The following is a 21,546-nucleotide window of genomic DNA, read 5'->3' as shown; positions in this document are numbered from 1 at the left end:
CACATGTTCCAGCCAAGTCTGCAGAGTGTCCTGAGCAGAGGCAAGTCTTCCTATGTTAATATTCTATCATCAGTGTAGTGGGTCCGTTTTACTAACGTGGGGAAGGAGAACAGGAACAGGTCTGGGGCTACCATCCCGTGACATACGGCGGGGCTGTGCAGGTAGCCTTGGGGAGCACTAGAAAGGTTCACTGTTGCCCCTCCCACGTGAAGGCAAATTGATCTTGAGATTCAGTGGCCAAGGGTCTACTGGACCTCTTGTGTGAAGGCCTTTTATATGCCTTTATGTACTCTGTGGGTTCCTGTTACTTGCAGCCAAAAGCAATCTTCTGTGGAGACATTAACCTCACTGCTGGTTCTGTAAGCTTCTTGGAAATTATGGGACTCGCACATGCTTTTGCTATCAAAGCAACTTTGATTTATGCCACTGGAGTTTTTCTGTCTTCTCTGTCTTCAGTGATGAAATTAATTGATTTTAGATGGGAAAGTGATATGTTGCAGTCATTCTAAGAAACCTCTGTTGCTTTATGTGAGAGGTCATTATACTTTGTTTGAAAATGACACAAAAGCTTTGATAGTTTCATGGTACGATTTGACAAAGTTTCATAATGGACAACAGCCTAGGAACAAACAGATATCTGACCCAATAAAATCCAATTTTCAGCTGGTATATTTTCTAGATAAATTTTTTAGCTCATAATCACTCATCCCAGCATTCATGCATCCTTATAGTCAATGCGCACTAGAAACTTGTTCAGTACTGATTTTGATGACATTATTCTAAGTTGCAGCAATTATGTTTTATTGATTTAATCACAACTTTTATGCTTCAATGAATAATTTTTGAGCCATTGATCTTTTTTTTTGATTTGGAGCTATAATACAATTAGATAGCAATCCTGAAAAATTGCAAATATAATGCAGGGAAGCAATAAATCATGAAGGAAAATTATGTAAAAATAGCACCCATTGCCTGCATGTTAGACAAGAGCCCCTGCAGTCCTTGAAGTCCAGGGACAAGCTTTAGGAACACAATTATTAAGGGTATAACAGGATTTCTGTGAAAGTCACCAGGTTCAGATGTGTGAGATACGTGGGTTTAAAACTGTTTCTTGCTTTTTTTTCCCTCTAAAACATAGCACTTAGGAGACCATTGGAGACTGCCAGAGGTTCGTGGAGCACCTTTTGAGAAATAATACTCTAAAGCCCAATCCTTATAAAGTCTAAATGGAGCCCGGCTTGAGGCAATTTCATCATAGTTGGTCCTTCTGAGTTCCCAAAGCTTCCAAACCCTAAAGGGTTTTGGACCCTGTGATGGATGGGGGAGATAGTTTGGGGACAGAAGGGGATACAGTTGACCATGTCACCTCAAGTCACATGGTTAACTGCCTCCCCTTCTGCTTTTCTAACTAAAACGTCCATGTGGCCCAGGCACCTCGGTCGTGGCAGCAGTGGGATCTCTCCAGGGCAGGGAATGGCCTGCTATGTGTTGACTCCCAGGTCAACACCAGGTACCACTCTGAGCGTTATGCTGAGATGGGTGGCATAATAATAAGAATGACCTTATTGGGGGCAGCACATCTCTGATAGAGGACTTCAACGTGCTCTCCAGTCACTAACCATAGGCAGACAATGTTCCATTCAATACATCCCAGGGTTTTTAAGAAACATCTGTGTATTGGTTCACAAGCTGAAGAGTTCAGAAGTTACACTGCGAGTAATGGGAAGCCACTGAAGATGGATGAGGATGAGAGCCTGGTTCAGAACTGTATTTTAGGAAGATCATCGATGGTTAGTGGATGAAGGGAGACTGGAGCCTGAGGCTATTGTCCATCTATTTCTAGGTAGAAATTCCAAGTCAAGTCCTCAGGAGAGGCAAGTCAGGGATCCTGTCCTGGGATTTCCAGTTGGAGCCTTGACAAGACCAATGGCCCTTCCCAGGCTAGGTGCTTTGTGCAAACACACTGCATCCTCCCAAAGAGAGAAAGCAGCCTGATGCCAGCCTCCCTCAGTTGGAATGTTCTTCCCCATCAGGCCTGACTTGGGTGAAAGTAAGAAGGCCAGGGAACATCTCAGGGGAGAGCAGATCCAAAGGAGAGCAGGAGGTAGTTTCTTACTGGGTAACTTGGGGGTCTCCTGTCCCATTTTCTGGAGCAGGCTGTCCATTTGCTCCCTCCATCATTTCCTTGTACTGACGTTTGAAGAAGCCAACCTGTTGGGGATGAAGGAGAAGAAAATCAGGAAGTCCAGTGGAAGAGAGGAAAAGAGATGATGGGGAGGGGGAGCAAGCACCATTTCTGGAACCCCCCTATGTTCCAGCACTGCACTAGGAACTTTATATAAATTGTGTCATTTAGACTTTGCCACAGTTCTGTGAGCTGGGTAGAACCACCTTCAGAATGAGAAACCGAGACCGAGCATGGACCAAGCACATGCCAATGGTCAAGGAAAGAATCAGTGGTGGTGTCAACATCAAATCCAAGGCTGTGCTCTCATGTTCTAATTTGTGTTTAAGGGAAACATGTAAAGAGGTGGAGAAGAGTGAAAAAGAAATGGAGACAGATTAGAGGAGGCTTGAGAATCAGATAGAAAGACATGGGGTCAACTGGGGACTGGTTATGTCACAGGTGGGAAGCGATCTCTTACATGCAGTGACTTAGGAAGAATGTGTGCCTGACTCCATGGTGAGTCTTTCTCACACTGTAGAAAGTGTGGTACCAAATTCTCGTGGTGTCAGGAGTGGGATGAAAACACTCACCTTGTACAGTATGGCTGTGATGAGAGCCAGCAGCAGCAGTCCTCCCACAGAGCTGCCCACAATAATGGGGGTGGGGTTATAGACCTCATACTTCTCCAGCACCAGCTCCATCTGGAGTGGAGATGACTCCATCAGAAAGTATCAGGACTCTTGCTATCCCAGACTCCTCCCAGGTCCCCTTTAACTCCCTCCCCTTCTTCATCAGGCTCTGCTCCAAGAAGTGAGATACAGAAGGATTCATGGGCTAAGGGACAATTGTCCTGCCCAGGGACCTCCATCCTTCCTCTCTCCAGGCTTGCAAGCCCCCCACTCAGCATCACAGATTTAGCATCAGGAGCTCTCTGACCAGCCTGGTCACTGCCTACCACACGGTCACTACCTGGGCTCTCAAAAATGCCTCCTGTCCTGGAAGCTGGGAATACACGGATCTGTTGAATGTGATCTCAGCTACACTCACAACCAACACCTTCTTCTGCAGTGTCTGCAAAAGAGAAGGGGAAGGCTGGGAAATAGCTCTGGGGAGGGCTCAGGGTTAGAGAAACGCCCTGGCTTGAGGTGGGCACAGACACATCAGGCCCCACCTGAGTCTGGGAGGGGACACACCTGGCTGACCCAGCCGAAGCTGAGATTGCCTTTCAGGATGAAGTCAAGTTCCTCCTGGACGCCGAAGGAGCGGATGTCACAGCGGAACCTCAGGCAGGCAGCAATAGAGCAGTCCTGGGGAAGAGAACCGGCATCAGGCCCGAGAAAGGTGGGTTTGAAGGTAGAAGACCGTATTCAACTGTCTGATTTGAGGGGAGCAGCCACATCTGAGCTCAAGCAGGCTGTTCAGCAGACATCCATCTAATGTAACATGCATTCCTGAATTAAATTCCTCTGAAGTGTGGCTTCCAGTGGGGGACAGCCCAGAGCCCTCTCACCAGGACAGGCTTCTTCTGAAAGTGGGTCAGGAAGTCGGACTCTGTGGGCACTGTTCTCTCTGAAGGGCACTGAATCGATGGGTTCTAGGAAAAGACACAGGGAGAAAGCATGTGATGGGGTCATCAGGGATTCATGAGGACCGAGGAATCCAGGGAGAGGGCATTAGTGGAGGACCCATACAGTCTTTGAGTACCTGAGGGTGGAGGACCTCTATATCCTGCCACACGGCCAACCGATTCAGCTCCACGGGCACTGAGAAGTCAATGCTGACAGGCAGGTCCCTCTGTCCCAGGTTGTTCACCTGCACGGAGGACAGTGAGGGCAAAGGTCATGTCGAGCCCCACATCCCTCCCGAACCTCTGGCTCCTGGGCCCCTGCCCCAGCCCACTCTCCTGAGTCACCGTCACGTGCCTGGTATCTGTGCTGAGCCCCGCTGCTTTCCTCCTCCTCGGAGGCCGAGAAGTTGAGGTACTTGGTGGACTGTTCATGGCTGAGGGGAGAGGAGGCGTGGGTGGATGGGAAGTTCTGTTAGGGCCTCCTAAAGAGGCTCTGGCTGGGAGCATGACAGGACAGGTTGTCAGAGGCCCCTGGGGTGGTCTGGAATGAGGTCTGTGGCTGATCTGGGGTAATGGGAGGGTTTAGGGAGCAGGGCTGGGCTTCAAGCTGCGTGCAAGGTTCTTGCAGAGGTTGCCCACATAGGAGACCGCCAAGGCGGCTGGGCTGGGGCTGCGGTGACAGGGACTGAGAGCTCTGACCCGGGGGGAGCGGGGGCCAGGGCCTGTCCTCTCTGCGCCTGGGTTTTCCTTCCAGGCCTTCATGGACACAGAGGATGCCGGATGGGCAGGTAGGACACAGCAAAGGTTTAGGGAGACTCAGGCGGATGCTGTTGACAAGTGTCTACTGGACCTGCCCCTTCTGGTCTCCCAGAGGCCTTCCCTGGGGCCCTTCTCTCCTGTTTCCTCAGCTTTTCAAGGCCGCACCCTCGACAATGAAAGTGCAGTGTCCTAACCACTGGACCGTCGGGGAATTCCCTCCTCAGCTTTTCTAGACCTGAGGTTTGGAGGTGAGGGTGGGCCCAACACAGACTCTTCCCTGGGTCTTAGTGTAACAATACCTTGAGGCTGCCTAGGCCCCTCTGGAGACCCAGTGGCCAGCCTGGCCCCTTGCTGGGTGGCTGCTCTCACTTCTGCCCCACCCCCCTGCCCCACTCTACTCTTTGCATACCTGCCCTTTACCTGTACCATTCAAATTCTAACTCCCACTCCGACTCCAAAGTCTCATCCCTCCTCTGTGAGGGGCTCAAACACCCCGGCCTTGTCCTGGGGGCCCCTCGGAGTGCCCCGACCCACAGAATCACAACTGTAGAATACAAGTGTGGAGTCACACACACCTAGGCATGGCATGTCCTGCTGGTGGGTCCCCTGCAAGCAGGTGTGATAACCCCGGTGCTCACACCAGCAAGCAAGCTCCGAGCTGACAGCTGCCTGGGCTGCTGAGAGCCCCCAGTGTGCAGGTGTGAAGGACAGTGTGAAACCCTGGGCAGAAGGAGGTAATCCAAGGAGGCCCGTGGGCAGAACTAGCAGGAGAAGGTACCCAGGCTAAGCCATGTGGGCCTGTTTCACACCACGAGTGTGGATCTCACAAAGGCAGGGGCTTATGTCTGGTGTTGATTACACATAATAGGAGCTCAATAAATCTTTGTTGAATGACAATTTATGGAAAGTAACCACAGCACTGTGCCTGGAACATAGTAGATGCTAGGAAGGTATTTGTTGAAGGAAGGTATCTGCTCAAGCTCTTAGCTTGACTCCTTAGTGTCAAACACCGTGTGTACCCCTCCTTGGGCAGCATTTAAGCCCTTTTCCTTTCATCCAGCTTTTCCCTGATCCCCAGTCTCTGCAGCCAGCAGGTCATTTCCCCCTGTCCTTCCCAAAGGAGACTGGGAAAAGGGGGAGGGGTGGTTCTAAAAGCCCTGCAGAGTGTAAATCTGTTCCTTGTGGTGAGGAATTGTCCTGCCCAGATGCCAAGGCTAAAGCGCAATGCCATGGACACTTCAATGTTTAGCTGAAGCCTCCCCTGCCAGGAGACCCTAGTGTCCCCTCGTCCCCTTGAAAACTCAGGTAGCCTCAGGAGACAGAACCACAGGGAGGCCCCTGATGAGATTCTTCCTTGAATCAGGATAACCTTGCTCCCCAAAAAGGCTGTAAGAACCTTGAAAACAGGGTCACATCTCGTATGTCTTAGGGAACCCGGGACAATCTTGAGGCTTTTAAGAAAGGCTCCTGAGAACTGAAGCCTCTGTTAAATGTAGGATGTAGTGATAATAATATCACAATTACTATTATCGTCAATAACCCACAATGAGCACTCGATGACTGATTAGTAAGTGCTTCTAGCAGTGTCATCTACCGATTGAGAGGGTGGTGATAAAGCTTAAATATCACAGATGTTCAGCTGCTGCAGAGTGAGAGTTCCCCGAGCCCCACAGAGTGATGGAGGAGGAGCCCTTGGAGGTCGTGGCGTGGTACCTGCTGATCATGGTGTACACGGCGTACTTCACTGGGAGCTCCAGCCGGAAGGTGGTCTTGCTCATCTTGGGGGTGTTATTCTCACTGGAAAGGGAGGAGGATCCCAGCTGGCAAGTTCCCCAGAGGAGGAGGCTGAGCGGGACGGAGCACTGCCCTGGACCTGGCCCAACTCACCTGCTTACATTAGCTGCAAGAAGCAGCCTGCCTCCCAGCATGGCCGTGGGGGAGACGTCAAAGGTGGCCCTGAAGGTGATCTGAGGAAGAGGTAGGAATGGGGTGTGGGGGAGGTCACCGAGGAGTAGGACGGGGTGGGGGTAGGAGAGTAGGCGGGGCAGAAGCAAGGCTCACCTGGGCGCCCTCACGGAAGATTAAGTGGTTGATGCTACAGCTGGTGCTGAGGGTGCCCTGGCTCCCGGTGGGGGCACTGTCACAGTTCAGGCGCGGGGCAAATGACTGCAGCTGGTTCTAAGGAAGCACAGATGAACCAAGGCCGGTGAGCATTTGCTAGTGTTCCAACGAGACTCCATAAACTACTGACAGTTTCCTGAATCTACCTTAAGGTTATGTTTCTTTAAAAAAAAATCTTTAAACACTATCTGGTCAAACTTCTTCCTAATGTAGAAATCCCAGATTTATTAGCATTTCTTCCTTTTTTTTTAATAACTTTTATTGGAGTATAATTGCTTTTCTTCCTTTTTATTTATGGTTCTTTTTAAAAGGTTGTACTATGAAAATTTCAAATATACTCAAAAGTGGAGAGACTAGGTAAATCTACCCAAAGTCCCCATCACGCAGCTTAAATTATCAACATTTTTCTACTCTTGTTTTATTCAGCTGTTCTCCACTCTTTTTTCTCTTTTCCTGATTAATTTAAAGCACATTCCTAACATCACATACTTTCATCTTGAAAGACTTCAGCGTGTATCACCAACAGACAAGGGTATTTTTTAACATAAGACAAGACTCAACAAATCATACTCAACAAAATCTGATCCCTAAGATCAGCTAATATCCAGGTCACGTTCTGTCTTCCTAGATGGTCTCCAAAAATGTTACATTACAGTTCATTTTTAAACGCAATATCCAACAAAGGTCCACGCATGGCATCTGGTTGATGTGTCTAGAAGTACCTCCAGCGATAGGGTGTTCACCCCCCACACAGCTGGAGTTTGCCGCTCCTAGTGTATTTCTTCACGCATTGATCAAAATATGCTCCCATTGGGAAGACTAGCCTAGGAGAGACATGGGAGACCAACCAAACATTATGTGCAGACCTAGTTAAGATGTTGGTTCAAATAAACCAGTTAAAAAATATTTTTGAGACAATTAAGGAAATTTGATTATGGTCTAAATACCAAGGAATCATTCATTTCATTGGGTGTGATAATGGCTATGGGGTCACGTAAGATGTCCCTACTGTCCATAACAGTGAAATAGGAAGGTGTGTGATGACAGGATGTCTGGGATTGGTTTTAAAATATTTGAGTAAAGGGAAAAAAAAACAGGTGACATAAATGTGGTGAAATGTTGATCATTGTTGAATCTGGGCGATAATTTTGGGGGAGGTTTGTTGAACTACTCTCTTCTTTTGTAAATGTTTAACATAATTTTTCATAATAAAATTTTTGTTAAAAATCTGTTTCTCTTTGACTCCCTGTGGTCCTAGTTCTGTCCTCTAGAGCAGGGATTGCCATATGACAGTCCAGCACCAACTTTTATAAATAAAGTTATATTGGCACACAGCCATGCTCATTCATGCACATATTGTCAATGGCTGCTTTCACCTTACATCAGCAGAATTGAGAAGATGTGAAGACACTCTGTGGCCCACAAAGCTGAAATATTTACTATCTAGCCCTTTATAGATAAAGTATGCCAAGCTCTGATCTAGAGTAACCAATAAATCTAACTCCTTCCTCTACAGAGCAGTATTTTATTTTATTTTACTTACTTTTTATTTAATTTTATTTTATATTTTCCACGCTGCACAGCTTGAGGGATCTTAGTTTCCCAAGCAGGGATTGAACCCGGGCCACGGCAGTGAGAGCACCGAGTCCTAACCACTGGACCACCAGGGAATTCCCCAGAACAGTGTTTTAAAGTATTTGAAGGCCGAATCATCAAAAAATCTGCAAACAATAAATGCTGGAGAGGGTGTGGAGAAAAGGGAACCCTCTTGAACTGCTGGTGGGAATGTAAATTGATACAGCCACTATGGAGAACAGTATGGAGGTTCCTTAAAAACTAAAAATAGAACTACCATATGACCCAGCAATCCCACTACTGGGCATATACCCTGAGAAAACCATAATTCAAAAAGAGTCGTGTACCACAATGTTCATTGCAGCTCTATTTACGATAGCCAGGACATGGATGCAACCTAAGTGTCCATCAACAGATGAATGGATAAAGAAGATGTGGCACGTATATACAATGGAATATTACTCAGCCATAAAAAGAAACAAAACTGAGTTATTTGCAGTGAGGTGGATGGACGTAGAGTCTGTCATACAGACTGAAGTAAGTCAGAAAGAGAAAAACAAATACTGTGTGCTAACACATATATATGGAATCTAAAAAAACAAAAAATGGTTATGAAGAACCTAGAGGCAGGACAGGAATAAAGACACAGATGTCGAAAATGGACTTGAGGACACAGAGAGGGGGAAGGGTAGGCTGGGACAAAGTGAGAGAGTGGCATGGACTTACATATATGTTACAAATTTTAAAATAGATAGCTGGTGGGAAGAAGCCGCATAGCACAGGGAGATCAGCTCGGTGCTTTGTGACCACCTAGAGGGGTGGGATAGGGAGCGTGGGAGGGAGACTCAAGAGGGAGGAGATATGGGGATATATGTATATGTATAACTGATTCACTTTGTTATAAAGCAGAAACTAACACACCATTGTAAAGCAATTATACTCCAATAAAAATGTTAAAAAAAATAAAATAAAGTATTTGAAGGCCAAGGTATGTTTTCCTTTAAAAGAGGAATATTGATAGGATGTGGACTACAAAGAAATGTAAAGCAGGGTCCTTGCTCTCTTCACATTAGCAGGCTCCTGGGAACTCATTCCTGACGGTCATTCTTAAAATGCAAGCCCAGAGTTGAACACAGAATGAGCCAATGCATGCCCCAGCCAACACAACCACATCCACCCAACCACGATCAGCCCAGCCCTCTTGGTTTACAAGAGGCTGTTAAACAATGGAAGCCCTGCCTGAGCCTTGAACCCAGCACAGGAGTCTCTGCTGATCCCCTGCCATCAGCCTTTCCTTCCCCAGAGAGGACAATACCTGCCCCCCTGCCACACGTCGATAAGATAGCCCCGGTGGGTAGAAGAAGGTGATTGTGGTTCCATAGGAGTCCTCTCCATCATTCCACACTCTCACTTCCAAGTTCAGCTCCAGGTTACTCCCCACAATCAGGGTCTTCAAGCTGGGTGTTGGGGTAGAGGGGAGGAGGTGATTCTGTGACTGAGGCTGGAAGTGGTGTGGGGATGAAACACAGAGTAGGAAAGCGGGGGAGAGATGGGGACAGGATGTCTGGGTCCAGAGCACTGGGTAGAGATGTTAGGGAGAGCCAGGGGCAGGAGTTCCGGGTTCCAGGAAGGGGGATGGGGGAACAGGGGAGGTCTGAGGGGCTGGACACTCACCCTGAGACCCCAAAGGAGATGCCGAGGTCGTCCTGGCAGACGTGATCGGCACCACAGTTCTTCTCAAAGGGGAGCTGAGAGTGAAGGGAAAGCAGGGTTTTCCCCAAGATCTGGAGTCCACACCCTCCACCCGCTCTGGAAGAGCCCAGCACCAGGACTCACAGAGGTCATGAAGTATCTCTGGGCATCCACTGCCAGCATAGGCTGGAGGTTTCCAAAGCCAGAGACAGGCTTGCCCACTAGGGAGAAGTTGAGACGCAAGATGATGGGGGTCACCGGGTCCTCCACACAGGCCTGGCGAACGGACATTGGAGGGAGCAGTTGGCTAAGAAATGCACCATCGCAGCCACTAGCTGGGTCCCGTCTCCTCATCCGTAAAGTGGAGTAACAGTGGTACCTACCCACCCCCCATAAATGCTCATCCACAGGATTCTGCGTGCAGAACCTCTGCTGTGGTTGTCCTTGGTCTTGAGCACCCTTCCCGCAGCCTCCCACAGGCTCACTTACTCTACTCAGGGTCTCCCCAGACTGCTCCCGGTGACCCCCCGACACCCTCTCTGTCCTCTCCCCAGCTTTATCTCCCTTCATAGCCTGCATCACCACCTGACATCTATTACTTAGGAATCTGGTCACTTTTGATCTTCTCCCAGAGCTCCCCCTGGGCATGATTGCTTTGTCCACTGCGGGGTCCCTGGTGACAAGGACAGGGCCTGTCTCAGAGGAGGAGTTGGATAAAGGAATCCCATCCCCATCGCCCCATGGCTCTCTGAAGCAGCCGTACTCTTTTTCCTGAAATCCAGCCGTGTAGCCTCTGGCAGATGAAGCCAACCTCATCCACCCATTCACTCACTCACTCCACCAACATGTGTCAAGTACCTCAAGTACCTCCTGCATTCCATGTGCCATGCTGGGGCGGAGCGAGGACCAGAACACACCCGTTCTTTCCCTGCCCAGTCCCCTGACAGCCTCAGAATGGCCTCTATTCCCAGGACTCTGAGGCCCCCTCACCGGCAGGAGCAACCTCACGGGCTCACAGTGCTGTGTCAGCCCCAGGTCTCGAACACGAGTCAGATTCCGAGTCCCTGTCTCCTCGAAGACAGCACGAGGACTCAGGCGGCCAGGGTCAAGGGTTAGGTCAAAGGTCACAACGCTTTGGAGGTTAGCTGTAGGGGAAAGCGGGGAATAGAAAAGGCTGAGAGAGTGAGGAACTTCCCAGCTGGGCAAGGGGCAAGGTAGGAGACAGGAGTCCTGGGCTTGGAGACTCCCAGGGTCAGGGCATCCTGGGTCAGAGGGGAAATAACTCACCCAGCCGGTTCTTGGGACTTTGAGAAACACGAAGGCAGACAACGGCCTCACCCAGAGACTGGGCGAAGGCCAGCTGCTGGTGGCATTCATACACAGACCTGGTGATCTCTGGAGGTGTGATGTGGAGGTTTGCCCACACCCTAAGCACAGGTCTGGTCCTGCGGGCAGAACACTGAGCTGAAGACAGGCCCTTGGTCCTGGGAGGACAACCTGGGAGGGCAGGTAGGGAGGCTGGTGTCCTAGGCAGACCCAGGACCACCAGGGGAGTGTCTGGGGAAGGCTCTTCTCACCTGAGCAGCAGCGCGTGCCCCCAGGCCCCCACAGCCAAGTCCACCAGTCCATCCATGGTGAGGTCCTGACCCCCGCTCAGCGACTGCCCAAAATACTGGAGGCTGGGGGAGAACTGGGCGCCTGTGACCCGCTGGCCAGAGAGGGAGAGGCAAGTCAGGTTGGGGGTGATGGAAACAAGTTGGACAGAAGAACGAGAGGAGCAGGGAGCTGGGGGTATGGGAGACAGAACGAAGGGGTGAGCAGTAAAAAGACATCTCCAAGAAGCGCCTAAAGAGAGAGGCGGGGATGGGAAAGTGGTGACTAGAGACAAGGGAAGATTCCTAGGACAGAAATGAAGAAGTGGAGATGGAAAGACTGGCCCGGTGACCTGAGTTTTGTTCACTCACTCAGCTAGTTAGTCTTGGGTTCTGACTTTGGCTCCTTCACTTATGAGCCATGGGACCTTAGGCCAGGAGTCAGTCTTTCTGTGCCTGTTTCCTCATCCCTCAGCTGGGATAGTAACACCTCAGAGAATTGAATGAATTAATTCGTGGAGTTCTTAGAACCACACCTGACGTATGGTCACTAGTCAGTAACTTACTATTATGAGTATCAGGGCTCCAGCCCTACCTCCCACATTGCAGATGGTGCCAAGGCCGTAGGGCCTTTAAGAGGCCAATTCCAGACTTGAAATCAGACTCTCTGACCTCATGCCCAAGACCCCTTTTTGCTCTCCGTAGCCACCCTGTCTCTTCAGAAGACAAGGTGGGACCAGGTCGGGATGGGGAGGGGCTGTGCCCATATGCAGATTCCACGCTCCTGGACCACCCACCCTGTGGGTCCCTCCCCTTTTATTTCCATGGCTCCTGTAACGACCAGTCCCTTTAAGAATATGCCCTTTAAATCTCTGGGCACTGATGGGACTGGCAGACATTGAGAGTAGTAATAATAAAATGAAAAAGAAATTTACCAATTACCAAGGAAGAGGGGGTAGAAATAGTACAAACACAGCCAGACAGCCTTGTGTGCAGGAGAACTGATCTCACCACCATGTCATCCCCATGTCCCTCATTTTCCTCTACACCCCAGCCCCTGACAACCACTAATCTCCTTTCTATCTTTACGGATTTACCTATTCTGGACATTTCATGTAAATAGAATCATACAATATGTGGTCCTTTGGGGCTGGCTTCTTTCATTTAGCATAATGTTTTCAAGGTTCATCCACGCTGTAGCATGTGTCAGTGTTTCGTTCCTTTCATGGCTGAATAATATTCCATTGTATGGGTATACCACATTTTATTTATCTGTTCCATCAGTTGATGGGCATTTGGGTTATTTCCACCTTTTGGTTATTATAAATAATGCTAATATAAACAATCACGTATAACTTTCCTGGTGTGGTCATGTTTTTAATTCTCTTGGGTGGAACTGCCAGGTCATACAGTAACTCTGTGTTTAACCTTTTGAGGAGCTGTTTTCCAAAGCAGATGCATCATTTTACATTCCCACCCGCAGTGGATGAGAGTGCCGGATATTCCACACCCTCACCAACGCTTGTCATCTGTCTGTCCGATTCTAGCCATCCTAGTGGATGTGAAGTGGTTTTGATTTCCTGACAACTGGTAACTAATGATGTTGAATATCTTTTCATGTGCGTATTCGTCCTTTGTATATCATCTTTGAAGAAAAGTCTTTTCAGATCCTTTCCTTTTTTTTTAATTGGGGCTTCCTTAACTTTTGCCAGGGGAAGTAGCCCTCCCTTCTCAGAGAACCCTGCCCCCTTGGGTGAAAGGCTCCTGCCTATGGGCATTTGGCAGGATTACTGATGGCAGGAGAGAATAAAGTCATGGCGTCCAGGGAGATGAAGGGATGAGTGGACAGGCAGACTGAGGCCACCAGAACTAAACTGACTGGCAAAGGGGGGGCTCTAAGAGATGGAGCATTGGGTTAGAGTCAGGAGGTTGGAACCTCCCTCATCATCATTCTTGATCCACTATAAACCTTGGACAAGTCCAGGCACTTATCTTCTCCATGCCCCAGATTTCATCTCTAAAATGCATTTGCTAATGCCTGGCCTATGTACAGTGTAAAACTGCTGGGGGACTAAAAGGCTTGGGTGGAGAACCCACTCAAGTATCAAGTCACCATGCAAAGCAGGGAATGGATCAATGTTTCCATTTCTCAAATTCCACAGATTTTTCTTACTGTCTACTAGGTGCTCAGTGCTGGATAAAAGAGATAAGATAAGGGAAAAAAGAATTTTCCAGGCAGCAGTGTCAAAGACAGGGAAAAGCCTGGAGGAGGTTGCTGTGGCAACAGCAACAGTGACCGGGCCTCACCTGGCTGTGGGCGGGGCTGATGCCCAGTCCCGAGGTTCCGTGAAACAGGTAGACAGCACCCTGGTTCTCCTGCTCTCCCGGGGCCCCGATGGCCACGTCCGTCAACCTGTCCCCGTTCACATCCCCCAGCACCGTCAGAGCTGCCCCAAAGCGGCCCCAGGGGTGGCCTTGCTCCCCTCGCAGGACAGCACCACACTGCCACTTAGCCCTCTGCAGAACACAAACAGTGTCAGGTCCCACCCCAGGCGACCCCTCCACACCCAGACCCCACCCAGCCCGGGTCTCATCAGCCACTCACCCCCCGGGGAAAGGGGCACACGGACACCTGCCCGCCCCGGCTCTGCTCATAGTAATGGGGGGCCCCGATAAGGACCAGGTCGGAGCTGCCATCTCTGTCCACGTCCACGGAGCTGAGGGAGGCCCCGAAGTAGGAGCCGATCTGGAGGGCAGAGCGTGGAGTCATCCTGCCTACCCCTGCACCCGCGCTGGGCCAGGTCCCGCCTCTCCCCGGATACCGGCCCCTCCTTACTGGGTCCCGCACTCCCTTCATCTCCCTCTCTGTCCCTGGAGACCCTCCTCCACACCCAACCTGGGTCCCTGTGACTTCAGCCTTCAGCCTCCATTGCCCGGACACCTGCGTGAAGATGACAACCTTCCCGGTGTGCTGATGGCGGGGGGCCCCCAGGACCAGGCTGTGTACCCCCTTCCAAACGGCCAGCTCTGTGGAGTAACCTGAGGGGACCAGGCCTCAGCACAGAGGCTTCCACTCCCCACCCCCGGGCCCCTGCCCTTCCCAGGCAGCCCGTCTCCCGCCCGGCCCTCCGACCACAGCCTTGCCTCACCCAAGTAAGAGTTACTCATGTCCGCGTGCTCCTGAGACACGTGGATGAAGGTGGGGCTCCTATTTTCGGGGTACAGGAAGGCACCTCCAGACCAGCTGAAGCTCCCCACAGCCCCCAGAACTGGTCCATCCTGGGAGGAAAGGATTCCAGAGCAGGTGGGAAGAAGAAGACAGCCTATTCCAAAACAATGCCTGCCGACGGTTCCACCCACTCGCCTGATTCTCACTCTTGCCTTCCCTCCTCCCATCTCTGCCTCACCCTACATCAGTGGCCTGAAAGGGGCCCCACTCACAGGCATGAGCACAGCACTGAAGCCCTCCTGGGACATCTCCAGTTCGAAGGAACTGCTGCTTACAGTCTGCGTACCTAGGGGAAAGCATGACACCTAGGATTCATGGGGAAAGACAGGCTTTGCCAGGTTCAGGAAGGATCTCAGCTTTAAGAGGATCTCATGTGGAGACTAATACCCAAAGGGAAAGACTGGCCCATGACACAGGAGTCCAGGTTCTAGAAGGAAAAACATTTATGGGTGAGGGCTTCTTCAGTGAGTAGTTCCATCTCTGACTTACCCTCAATGGCAAAGATCTTCTCTTTCAGTTGGTTTTGAATGTCTCTCAAAGCATCAAAGTTCTCCACTTTAAATATGTGTTCATGGGAGGGCTTCGATGCGATGTCCTTTAATTCTTGCCAGGAATGTATATTTTGAAAAGCCAATCCCACCTGTCCCCAGCAAAGACCAATTCAGTGAAAATAATCATAACTATAATATGCCTGCTGGGTGCTGGGATCTTCCAATATAACCCTGCAAGGTTAATATTATTACACCCAGTGTACAGGCAAGAAAAATGAGGCCCAGACAGCCTCATCAAGGAGCTTAGGGAAAGGATGAGGATACCCCAGGCTGAAACAGAGTTTTCATCCTGAAGTAGAAGCTGAGAGAGCTGGGGTTTCTGTCCTTGAAAGGGAAGGTGGCTTAAGAGGCCGCGAGGGGAGGAAGCAGTGGGAGGGCATCCCCACATCCTACCCCGATTGCATAGCGGATGATGCCAGCAGCCTCAGCACTGGGAATGACGTCCTTGTAATCCAGAGGGTCACCTTTTTTCTGCCCATCGGTGATGACAATGAGGATTTTGGAGGCATCTTTTCGGGCCCCATATGAGGCACTGAACAGCTGTTCTCTGTCAGAGAAGATGAGGGTCCAGAGGCCAGTGAACAGAGCTGCTGCTTAGCCTCTGATGCCTTTGTGAGAACAAGGAGATTCTGCTTCCTCTGTGATGCTCCCATCCCACCCAGAGGCCCCCGGCTTGGTGAGGAGACCACAGACTGAACTCCAGTACCCATCTCTCCCTTCCTCTTGGAGACAGATGCGGCCCAAAGGAAGACCCAGATGCTTTGGGGGAAGACCTGGGAGGAGCCAGGACTCACGTGACCATCTTGATGGCTGTGGCCGTGTGCGTGTACCCATTCAGCTTCCGTACGGAGTTCAGCAGGCTTAGTGGGTTTGAGCTGGTTGCGAAAGCTTTGAAATTGAAGTGCACATGGAACTTGTCGGAGAACTGCACCAGGGAGAACTGGGGGAACCACACAGGGCTGGGGGCTGGGCCAAGGCACCAGGACCCTGGGGTTCCTCCCACAAGCTTCCCCTGGGGAGGGGAGGGCGAGGGGGCGGCTGCACCCTTTTCTTCCCTCCCCTGAGAGCACACCTGGGAGCTGGGACTCTGGAACTGGCTCATCATAGCCTTCACGAAGTTCAGCATTTTGTCAAAATTGGTGGAGGAGATGCTGCCTGAACCATCGATCAGGAAGGCAATGTCCTGCTCCTGCCTCGGGCACTCTGGAGAAGGAGGTGGCACCAGTCCCCCGAGGGACACTCCCAAAGCCCAGGCCTCCTGGCCACGAGAACCCACCCTCCCAGGGGCTGCCCTAATTCCTGCCTAGAGCAGGGCCCTTTGGTCTCCTGAAGTCTCTGAAGAGGACATATCTGCGATTCAGCTGCTCACACCTGGTTGATAAAAAAGTAACAATTCCTCCAATCCAGATGGCGAAAGGCTGGGGGCCCCTCCTTCCTCCTCGGCTGTCTGTGCCCCACGCCCTGACCCTACCCCACCTTCTCCCCCAACATGGCCCCCATCCAGCACTGAAAGGACCTTGCTCCAGCCCCTGGCCCGGTACATCCCCAGTTGGTCAGCACCAAACTGTACTTTTGCTAAACATTTTTAATGTCATCCCTGGCAACAGTGGCACACTGGTCCTATGCTGTCCTCAGCTTCCATCTGGACCCCACTCTCCTCAGAGTGAGCGAAGAATCTGTCCCCAGAAGCGGAAGCTCTCCTGGCCCGGCTTGCTCAGGGAGATTCCTATCTAGCTCCCAGCTGCCCCCTTCTGCCTCCAAGGCTTCCCATCAGAGAGAGGGGTGTCCTGATGGTAGCCCAGGCACCTGTGGATGAATCTAGAACCTAGGAGGTACTGGGAGGGGCACCCCATTCAGGCCCCCAGATGTCAGTCTCCCCAACGGCCTGAGTGTGAATGTGAAACCAGGGAGGGGCCTCGGCCTGCCCCGGGGTGGGGGATCTGAAAAGCTCACTGTTCCACCTCTTCATTCCCCTTCCCTGTCAGCACCAGGGAAGCTGGGCCCTGTGCTTCAACGTGCACGCACACACACACACACACACACACACATAACACAACACACACACATACATGTATACATACATCACACACTCATACACACACATACATACACACTGCTCAGACTGCCGGCACCCACACCACCCCTTCCCAGCCTGCTGCATGAGCGAATCTGTGCTGCAGGGTGCACTGTGTGAACATAAAGGCCCTTCACTCTAAACATCCTTGCAGCTGTGAGCCCTCACCACATGCCAGGCACTGTGCCAAACCCTGGCCGAGGACCACTGTGTGCTACTCTCAGTGTTGGGTGTGATATTATCCCACAGGCAGATGAAGAAACTGAAGCTCAGAGAGGGAAAGGTCCTAGGAAAGGTCCTGCGGTGGGACAGTGATGGGGCAGGTGTAAAAGCAGGCGGTGACCCCTCCAGCCCATGTTTGGAATCACAATACCATCTGGTAAATTTTTTTCTGGATCCCTCTTTTTTATCCACTTTGGGGTGTCTCTGACTCCACTGCAAACCAGAGTCAGAGGTATATAGGTACCTTGAAGGACTCAGTGGCCCCAAACACTCACCCTGCAGGGCAGCCGGGATCCTCTGGGCCTGCCAGGATGGGGAGACCAGCAGGAAGCAAAACCCGGTCAAGTGCATGTTCTCCCTGCATGCATGGTGCACGGTGGGGCCACAGGCCTGTGGACAGAGGGGCCTGGTGGGAGGGGTTGCCCCTGCTTCTGTCCCACCCTCCCATCCCAGCACCTTCCCCCTTCACGAGACCCCCAGCACCAGCAGCCCCAGGTCCCCACTCTTTCCCTCAGATGCTCCCGTGACCCAGGGCAACTCACCAGCAGCCGAAAGGGGCTGGTGGTGGCCACCATGGACAGGCCCAGGGACATGTTCACAGCCTCTGGAGGCACTGAAGGTACAGATGTGTGCGTGGTCACCCTCAGGACAGAGGAGGCAGGGAGCATCTCCTCTCTGGGAGATTAGGGGTTCTGACAGGTGAAGGGGGCTCTCAGGTCTTGATGGAGGTATGGGGGTACAGGGGTGCGTTGGGAAGGGAGACTCTGGGTGGGTCAGGAAGCCTGTCTGAGGGTAAGGGTCTGCAGACAGAACTGAAGCCAGGAAGTGGGTCTCCTGTGCTCTCCACAGGCCCCCAGAGCACGGGAGCCTGGACCTGGGTCTCAGCCGGGAGCAGTGACTCACCCGGAAGGAGGATGGGTTCACACTTGCCCGTGCTGTAGTCGCACTGGTAGAGGCCGCCCGTTTGATTGGAAGCCTTTATCTCCTGGGGGGCTCCAACCACCAGCCTAGGGGGAGAAAAGAACACGGCAGCTAAGAGTGTGGATGTCAGAGCCAGACTGCCACTTGACCAGTTTGTTTCCCCTCTCTGAGCCTCAGTTTGCTCATCTGTAAAGTGGAGATTAACAACAATTTAAATTCCGCATGGGAGAGATTTTTGTCTCTTTTATGCTCTGGTGTATGCCTGGCTCCTGAGACATTTAGTAATAGATGCTCAATAAACATTTGTTGAGTGATGGATTCCTACGTCATAAGGTTGCTGTGAGGACGAAATCAGTGCCCACAAAAGGGTGCCTGGCACTTTGTAACTGCTTGAGAGATAAATAAAGTTAGCTGGGGTCCTCGAGATGGCAAGACGGCCCTTCTTTCAGTCCAGCTCTTCAAAGCCTTGGCGGGAATTGCCATGGCAGACAGAGGAGAGTTTGTGAATAAAGAGAGGGATGTGGGGAGGGACAGGGGAAGAGTAGATGCGAGCCAAAGGCCAGACACCACACAGTCCTCACCAGCTGGCATACTGGACCACGCTGTATCCAAACCCAGCACTGTCCACATGGAAGGTTGTTGGCTGGTCTATGTCCAAGTTGAAGCAGAAAGAGGAAGCCAGGGCTGGGGAGGAGGGTGAGGAGACACACTTTGGTGAAGGGTCTCCCTTCTGCTCCATCTCCCTGGCCCCCAGCCCCCTGCCCCACTGTCCCCTCCAGGTGCAATGCCCCAGCATCTCCTGGTCTCCTGGACCCCCAGGCTCAGCTCTGCTTCTCTCCTTCAGATGGTCCAGAGATAGCTGTTCACCCACTGGTCTGCTAGCAAGTTTCAGTTCTTCATTTCCACAGAGCAACGCCCAAGCTCTAAAGATGCTCCTTTCCCACCCCTCCCCCTGGGCTCCTATGAGGAAAAATCCAGGAAAACTTGGGGCCAAATGGATGCAGTGGACAGAGTATAAGATTGACTCGTTCTGCCTACTTGAAAAACGTTTGGATTGCCCAGGGAACTGGCCTCTCTTCCAGAATCTCTTGAACTTCCCTAAAATGGGTTCAGTATCCTCTCGATATCCACAAACTCCAGATCCCAAACCCGCTATGACTCCAGCTCTCCCCCTACCTGGACCCCCATCCCCTCCTCCCCCTTCGTCGTGACTCTCAGCTTACCCATCGACAGGAGGAGGAAAATCCTGGTCCTGGTCATGACTGGAAGGTCAGACATGGGCATCGGAGCGTCTGAGCCACCAGGGAAACAGCTGGGCCAAGGTGCCAAGAAAGCAAGTAAACAGAGAGGGACACAGGAGGCCGCAGATAGGGAGGGAAGTTGTCAGCATGACTCAGAGGTGGAGGGTGGAGAATGCAACTAAAATAGGAAAAGAAAGGGGCCAGGCAGCCCACACACTCTGCGTCCAGAGATGATATGACTTGCTTCTCTTAGTCTCCCCACCCTAGGCTTGGGTGTATGCAAATCTCCTGCCCTGCCCTACCTCTCCAGGTTCCCTCGTTGTACTGGCAAAAGTTTCCCCTTGACCTTGAAACTTCAGTTAACCTGGGGAGGGGAAGGGGTAGATGCCAAGGTGGGGTCAGGGCCCTAAGAGAAACTCTGGTAGGAACTCTCCTTTTTGGACCTGGAAACCTCTGGGCCCAGGAGTCAAGTAGCTGGACCCTAGGAGGGGGTACAGCGTGAGTATTTGCTCATTTGTTCATCGTTTATTCAACAAGTCTAATTTGAGGCTGATTATGCAAGCCCTCTGTTAGCAGAGGGAGAAAACACAAGCCACAAGGCCCAAGCCCTGGGGTCAGTGAAGAAGAAAAATATGTAAACAGCAAGACATTGCTGTGAGAGGAGATGGTACCCATCGGTCACAAGGTATCTTACCCAGTTTGGAAGCATGTGGATTTCCAGGAAGGCTTCACCGAAGAGGTGACACTTGATCTGAGTCTTGAAGGCAACTGACTAGACGGGAGCGTATTTCAGAAGGGTTGGCCAGCTGTGGAAGAGGCATGAGACAGGAGGGCCTCTTAGGAAATCAGTGATAGAAGCCAGAGAGTGGGAGGTAGAAAGTGACAAGAGATGAGGTCAGTGGGGGAAGAGGGAAGGGGAAGCAGGCCCCAGGCCCAGAAAGCCCCCTTAAGGCCTGTTGATTTTATCTCGAGGACAGAGGGAAGCGTAGAAGCAAACTATGAAGACTGAGATCTTCAATTTTATGTTTCAGAAAGCTAGAGAGAGGGGCTGTGTAGGGCACGGTTTCCTTGGGAGCTAGCTGGAGACAGATCATTCAGGAGAGAGGTGATGAGGGCCTGTGGGTGAGCTGGTGGCCATGGGGATGAACTGAAGGCTGACTTGTCCCTAAGGCATGGACAGTGGTGATGGTTCCTGGGTACTGGAGGAGGGACGGGTGGTGGGCTAGGGCAACTTTGGTGTTGAGGAAGCCAAAACATGGTGTTTAAGAGTTTGGGCTCATAAAAAAGAATGAAATAATGTCATCTTCAGCAACATGGATGGACCTGAAGTAAGTCAGACAGAGAAAAACAAATATATGATATCACTTATATGTGGAATCTAAAAAAATGGTACAAATGAACTTATTCACAAAACAGAAATAGAGTCACAGATATAGAAAACAAACTAATGGTTACCATGGGGGAAACGAGGGTGGGGAGGGATAAATTCGGAGATTGGGATTGACATATACACACTATATATATAAAATAGATAACTAATAAGGGCCTATTGTATAGCACAGGGAACTCTTCTCAATACTCTGTAATGACCTATATGGGAAAAGAATTTTAAAGACTGGGTATATGTATATGTATAACTGATTCACTTTTCTGTACAGAAATTAACACAACATTGTAAATCAACTATACTCCACTAAAAATTTTTAAAAATAATAAAAATAAATTTAATTTAATTAAAAAAAAAGTGTTTGGGCTCTTTCATTGAAAACCACTGCTCCCAGGGAGGGAGATGTGGAGGGAAAGGATAAGGGCCTGTTATTTTTCATAGCAAAGCT

General features: G+C 50.8%; 1 protein-coding gene across 1 annotated transcript; it reads right to left on the bottom strand.

Moving 5' to 3' along the window:
* Positions 1 to 792: 792 nt before the first annotated feature.
* LOC132438172 (integrin alpha-X) lies at positions 793 to 19,754 on the bottom strand. Its single transcript, XM_060032120.1, has 30 exons — positions 19,694 to 19,754; positions 19,052 to 19,154; positions 18,453 to 18,556; positions 18,092 to 18,162; positions 17,825 to 17,939; positions 16,326 to 16,456; positions 16,048 to 16,193; positions 15,647 to 15,800; positions 15,192 to 15,342; positions 14,915 to 14,988; positions 14,623 to 14,752; positions 14,370 to 14,512; positions 14,079 to 14,219; positions 13,781 to 13,990; positions 11,459 to 11,589; positions 11,169 to 11,326; positions 10,872 to 11,026; positions 10,026 to 10,157; positions 9,864 to 9,937; positions 9,505 to 9,646; positions 6,555 to 6,671; positions 6,381 to 6,460; positions 6,207 to 6,290; positions 4,090 to 4,168; positions 3,872 to 3,979; positions 3,678 to 3,761; positions 3,361 to 3,474; positions 3,137 to 3,238; positions 2,758 to 2,868; positions 793 to 2,211 (listed from the first exon to the last, which is right to left on the bottom strand). Exons 1-30 carry the CDS (start codon positions 19,752 to 19,754, stop codon positions 2,113 to 2,115), a joined length of 3,504 nt encoding a protein of 1,167 aa, XP_059888103.1. The 3' UTR covers positions 793 to 2,112.
* Between the last annotated feature and the right edge of the window lie 1,792 nt (positions 19,755 to 21,546).

Source organism: Delphinus delphis, chromosome 15, assembly GCF_949987515.2.
Source record: "Delphinus delphis chromosome 15, mDelDel1.2, whole genome shotgun sequence".
In the NCBI taxonomy this organism is placed as follows: domain Eukaryota; kingdom Metazoa; phylum Chordata; class Mammalia; order Artiodactyla; family Delphinidae; genus Delphinus; species Delphinus delphis.
This window is presented reverse-complemented; position numbering and strand designations above follow the sequence as displayed.

Excerpts from the sequence above, each read along its gene's own strand:
- LOC132438172 (XM_060032120.1), bottom strand. The coding sequence starts at position 19,754 with ATGCCCATGTCTGACCTTCCAGTCATGACCAGGACCAGGATTTTCCTC. Across the intron at positions 10,158-10,871 it reads CCGTGAGGTTGCTCCTGCCG|GCCTGTGTGGAGGACCCGGT; the intron begins GTGAGGGGGCCT and ends TCCGTTCGCCAG. Across the intron at positions 2,212-2,757 it reads TCACAGCCATACTGTACAAG|GTTGGCTTCTTCAAACGTCA; the intron begins GTGAGTGTTTTC and ends CATCCCCAACAG.